Here is a 5185-nt window from a genome sequence, read left to right as displayed (position 1 = left end):
CAAATTCGTGTTTTACTTTGTTTTGTTAGTGTGGTGCAGGGGTTGTGACCACCAGCGAAAGAAGATTTTCAAGTGTAAAAGTGTTTTGAAAAAGCGGAAATTCACCCAATCGATACACATAAGCGGGCACAAATGGATGTTATGTGTAGTGTTCTTAGCGTTGCCATATTTATGTGAATGCCAATATCCAACGCGCGATCCCAGATGGTATAGGCGTGAAGGAGACTATAAATACCAGTGGCCAAACCCGGGCGATCCCGAGTATCGGTAAATTTACTATGAAATTATTTTTTTTTCTCACTTTTTTATTTTTTTGAGCAGTTTTTTTAAATTTAAACTGCTGTCCCGAAACGAAGAATGGCAGGGAAACCGTAAATATAGCAAAACAAAATAAACAGAATAAAACTTCATTAGTCGACAAAAATGCACCGATATCGGGTGCACGCAAATTCACTGGCAGGAACTTTGCATGAGCAATCATGTGCAGTTCATGTTATTAAAATTTTGTGCAAGTGTTCACTTTTTCTCGTTTGAAATTTTTTTTTTTCAACTCGCAGAACGTATACGTTCAACGATCGCAGATATGGACACTACCAACCAAATGGTTATGGTTACCAATATCCCGGCCAAAAGCATCCAAATCAATATCCAGCAGGTGTGCCTCTTGGCGAAGACAAATTTAAATACGATCCGGTTAGTAGGCGAAACGGTCAAATATTTGGGACAGCAGCAAGTTAACCACGTTTTTCTTTTCTCAATGTAATAGAATAATCCTGATAATGTTCAAACACCATTCCCTGGTATTTTGGGTGGATGGCGTGAAGATTTACAAGGCAAACAAAGACGTGATTCATTCCTTCTTGATCGAGATGTTTTCGTTGCCACCAACTATGGTCAAGTGCAGGGATTTAAAGTGCGATTATACGATGATCCCGATCCAAAAAGTTTCTATCGTCCATGGCATAGCCAAGTTGACCGCATAACTGGTGAGTGTGCCGTATTCCTTGGCATTCCATATGCACTGCCACCAACATTTGAAGGCCGACTTAAGCCACCCAGACCGCATCGAGGATGGCAGTTGATGCAAACCGTTGATTTCGGTCCACAGCCAGTTCGATATACAGGTGCAACGAAAAGCATCCGCGATATTGATGAGGATTGTTTGTACTTGAACATATTTTCACCGGATATTTCGGCGGGCATCGCCCAAAAATACCCAGTTATGGTTTATATTCACGGCGGTGACTTTTCACATGGAGCATCGAATACATTTCCAGCGCATGTTATGGCGACATTTTATAAAGTCGTTGTTGTTTCAATCAACTATCGGTTGGGTGCATTGGGCTTTTTATCGACAGGTGATGAGAATTCGCCCGGAAGTTACGGCATTTTAGATCAAGCAATGGCCGTAAAGTGGGTCTATGACAATATCGAATTTTTCAACGGAGACCGACAGTCGATTACATTGTTTGGCCCCGGAGCTGGTGCTGCATCAGCTGGTTAGTAAACACGTTTGAAACTTTGAATATGAGTTCGAACGAATAAATGTGTTTTCTTTGCTCAATTTATAGGTTTATTGATGGTTGCACCGCAAACGCGTGATATTGTAACAAAAGTAATTGCAACGTCTGGATCTGCATTGGCCGACTGGGCGTTGATTCAAGATAAATATCGGGCACAGAATACGACACGCGTCTATGCACAGTTGTTGGGCTGTTCGATTGAATCGTCATGGAAAATTGTCAACTGTTTGAAACAGGGCCGAAGTTTTTATGAGCTTGGCAATGCGGAATTTAATCCACAAGTTGGAAACATTCCATGGGGTCCAGTTCTCGAGAATAATTTCACATTCCCCGGCGATAACTGGTATGAGGGTTGGCGTGAAGCAGATTGGCACTTTTTGAGTGAAACTCCCGAACAACTTATTCGAACAAGGAAATTCAATCGAAATCTACATTACATGACCGGCGTTACAATGCAAGAAGCAGCTTACGTAATTTGTGAGTAGAAACTTTACGACCTTGATGGATTTTTGAAATCTAATGAATTCTTATCTTATTTCAGCACAAAATGAAACGTTAGCACCGTATTATGAAGTGACCGAGCAGTTTTACGATCAAAAAGTAAAAGAACTGGTTTTCCGTTACAATTATACATTGAATCCGATTGGTGTGTACGAAGCGATAAAATACATGTACACGTATTGGCCCAATCCGAAAAATACAACATTCATTCGGAAACAATATATTCATGTGAGTGATAGACATTTATTCATACGTTATACACATTCGTCGAACTTCCGCTTCGAACTTCTATTTCGCCGAAATTCAATTTAACTAATAACATTATGTCTCCTTTTCCGCAAAATATTTTAGCTTTTATCTGATTTCTGGTATCGTACGCCAGTCGATCACATGGTAAAGTTGCTGGTTCAGCAAAAAGTGCCCGTATACTGGTACGTCATGAATACAACGGTTGAAGCGTTTAACTTGCCCGAATGGCGCAAAGTGCCGCATGATGCGGAGCATTTCTTTTTAACGGGTGCCCATTTTTTCATGGACACGGAATTTTTCCCAAAGCGATTACGCCTAAAGCGAAACATGTGGACCGACAACGACCGGAACATGAGCCACTTTTTCATGAAAACTTACACGGCTTTCGCACGATATGGTAATCCAACGCCCCAACAAGTACTTGGCATTCATTTTGATGTAGCCAAGGATGGCGAATTAAAATATTTAAATTTAAACACGACGTACAACTCATCAATATTGCTCAACTTTCGACAAACAGAGTCCGCTTTTTGGTCACAGGTACCCACCAGAACAACGATGCACAGAGATTTGTTTTTCAGGGTAACTACGATACTAATATGGATTTTCTTTTCATTGGCAGTATCTTCCGACGGTAATCGGAGTTCTGGTGCCAACATACCCGCCATCGACCGAATGGTGGTGGGAGCCAAGGGAACCACTTCAAATCGCATTTTGGAGCATGACGGGAGCATGTATGTCTTTAATGGTTATTGTTGTCATGTGTTGCATTCTGTGGCGTAATGCCAAAAGGTAACGAATTCAGCTCATTTTTTACTCGGTCTGTCATTCGAAACGAATTTCGGCGATTTTCTCATATTTTTCACTCGTACACAAACGTGCACTTTTCAGACAGGCCGATCGATTTTATGATGGTGATATATTTATTGATGCGGGCGAATCAGATGCAGTGCTTGGCATTGAAAATAAAGCCGCACAAACCCATGCACTCCGAACGACCGATAACATCTACGAGTTCAAGGATACAAAACCGCCGAAATCCATTCAAGATACAGCATCACTGCGTTCACCCAGTTCGTTGGGTATCACTCAAACCACAAAAACAAACAGTCAAACGTCGTTGCACAGTGGTGCAATCTCACTAAAAGAGTCACCAGTTACACCCAGAGATATCACCGACAAAAGGAGTAAGTTCAGTGACCGTAGTATATCGACAAATCCACGCGGCCGATACGATGATGGTCGTAATCTGATGAATAATTATGGTAAATCCCGCGAAACAATATCAGATGACAGCCCAACCGAATACAAACCATCAACAACACCAGTGCCCACGGCGCGTAAAAGTATTGAATCGAGTAAAACACATCTGATAGAAGGTGTACCACAAACAGAGGTTTAAGCGAAAAATACAAACCCATTTCGACAGTTTTGCATAAGAATTAGTTGCACAATTAACGCGACACAGAAAGAAAAGACATTTATTTTCGTCAGTTTTACATCATTTTTTTTAACGAATTTATTTGAAATAATTTCCTTTGATAACATTTTTGTCACTTAATACTTAAGTAAATCCATCGTGTATTTGTTTTAACTTTAGTGCCACCAAATTGTTTACAAATTATATATATAGTTTTTTTTCTGTATAAATGAGTTTAAACTTAATGCGAGAAACAAATGAGCTTGAAACAATAATAATAATAATCGAAACTTAATTCCATTTGATCACGTTCACATTTAGTCACATGAATAACAAAAAAAAAACAAATGAAAGAAGTACTATGTATGTCATTTTCGTAAATCGTATATTCATAACAGACGTTTTAGGTGTATAATAGGCTCAGTTTATGTAGTAATTTTCCCATTCCGGTATGTAATAATCTATAGTTTAAAATTATGTTAACCACTTCTTGTTTTCTTTTGTTCAATTGCTCTCTCTCTCTCTCTTTCTCTCTCTCTCTCTCTCTTTCTCTCTCTCTCTCTCTTTCTCTCTCTCTCTCTTTCTCTCTCTCTCGCTCTTTCAAGGGACAATAGTGCTTCAGTATGTTCGGATTCATTCATGTTTGAAAAACAAACCTGTTGGTTTTTTTTTAAAAATATTCTTCATTTTCTATTTCATTCAAATATTTACTGAGAGTTTTGCATTTAGACTATTGCTTCCGTTTTGTAACACTTTCATGTGTTTCTTTTTGTATGTGTGTGTTGTGAATTTGCTTCATCTTAATTTAAATTCAAGTTGTTGTTTTTTCGGGTGAAAACTGTCATTTTGATATTTATACCTTCACGGTTCGAAATCTACGCACACATCTATACGATTTTCAGTAGAGTGGAGCGGTCTATACGATTTTAAGTATAGTCTGACGTTTAGATATATTCCGCGCTTGTATTAGTTACCTACGCATCTGTCAACGCTACAGAATGTATGTTTCTCCGCAAAAACCGCTTCTAAACGTCAGACTATACGTAAAATCGTATAGCCCACTCCACTCTACTGAAAATCGAATAGATGTGTGCGTAGATTTCGAACCGTGTACCAACTTATTTCTAAATCAAATATAATTCATCTACAGGTTTCACTTTTGTTTCGGGAAGAGCTTTGAGTTTTAGAGTAAAACTTTGAACTTAAATCACATGACTTTGAATCAAAGTTAATTGAGTAGTTTGGAGCGAAAATGTAATACAGACAAGTTGCGCGGAAAAATGTCAAATGAAAAGACATAGCTATATAGTTCACTATAGTTTACTATACACAGAGCCATTTCTAGCGGGGGTTCAAGTGGTTCAAAGAACCAGGGCGCACGAGCGCCGAAGGCGCTCGTGGGCGCTCCGACTTGAAAATTTTCTGAAAGTTGCGCGAGAGCGCCCAAGGCGCTCGAGCGCTTTTTTTATAAATTAAAAATTTTCAATGTTCT

At 39.2% G+C, this 5185-nt stretch overlaps 1 protein-coding gene across 1 annotated transcript; it reads left to right on the top strand.

Annotated features, from left to right (window-relative positions):
* The first annotated feature begins 6 nt into the window (after nucleotides 1–6).
* Nucleotides 7–4176, top strand: LOC129571723 (neuroligin-like protein glit-1). Its single transcript, XM_055451551.1, has 8 exons — nucleotides 7–267; nucleotides 558–693; nucleotides 767–1499; nucleotides 1572–2000; nucleotides 2065–2252; nucleotides 2376–2813; nucleotides 2896–3065; nucleotides 3165–4176. The coding sequence occupies exons 1-8, from the start codon at nucleotides 137–139 to the stop codon at nucleotides 3673–3675; spliced, it is 2736 nt and encodes a 911-aa protein (XP_055307526.1). The 5' UTR covers nucleotides 7–136; the 3' UTR covers nucleotides 3676–4176.
* Nucleotides 4177–5185: the final 1009 nt, after the last annotated feature.

The sequence above is a fragment of the Sitodiplosis mosellana genome, unplaced genomic scaffold, assembly GCF_009176505.1.
Source record: "Sitodiplosis mosellana isolate CC-2019 unplaced genomic scaffold, AAFC_SMos_1.0 Smas_scaffold_3194, whole genome shotgun sequence".
In the NCBI taxonomy this organism is placed as follows: Eukaryota; Metazoa; Arthropoda; class Insecta; order Diptera; family Cecidomyiidae; genus Sitodiplosis; species Sitodiplosis mosellana.
The sequence above is the reverse complement of the archived record's forward strand: the minus strand, read 5'-3'. Positions and strand labels throughout refer to the sequence as shown.

Excerpts from the sequence above, each read along its gene's own strand:
- LOC129571723 (XM_055451551.1), top strand. The coding sequence starts at position 137 with ATGTTATGTGTAGTGTTCTTAGCGTTGCCATATTTATGTGAATGCCAA. Across the intron at positions 268-557 it reads CCGGGCGATCCCGAGTATCG|AACGTATACGTTCAACGATC; the intron begins GTAAATTTACTA and ends TTCAACTCGCAG. Across the intron at positions 2,814-2,895 it reads AGTCCGCTTTTTGGTCACAG|TATCTTCCGACGGTAATCGG; the intron begins GTACCCACCAGA and ends TTTCATTGGCAG.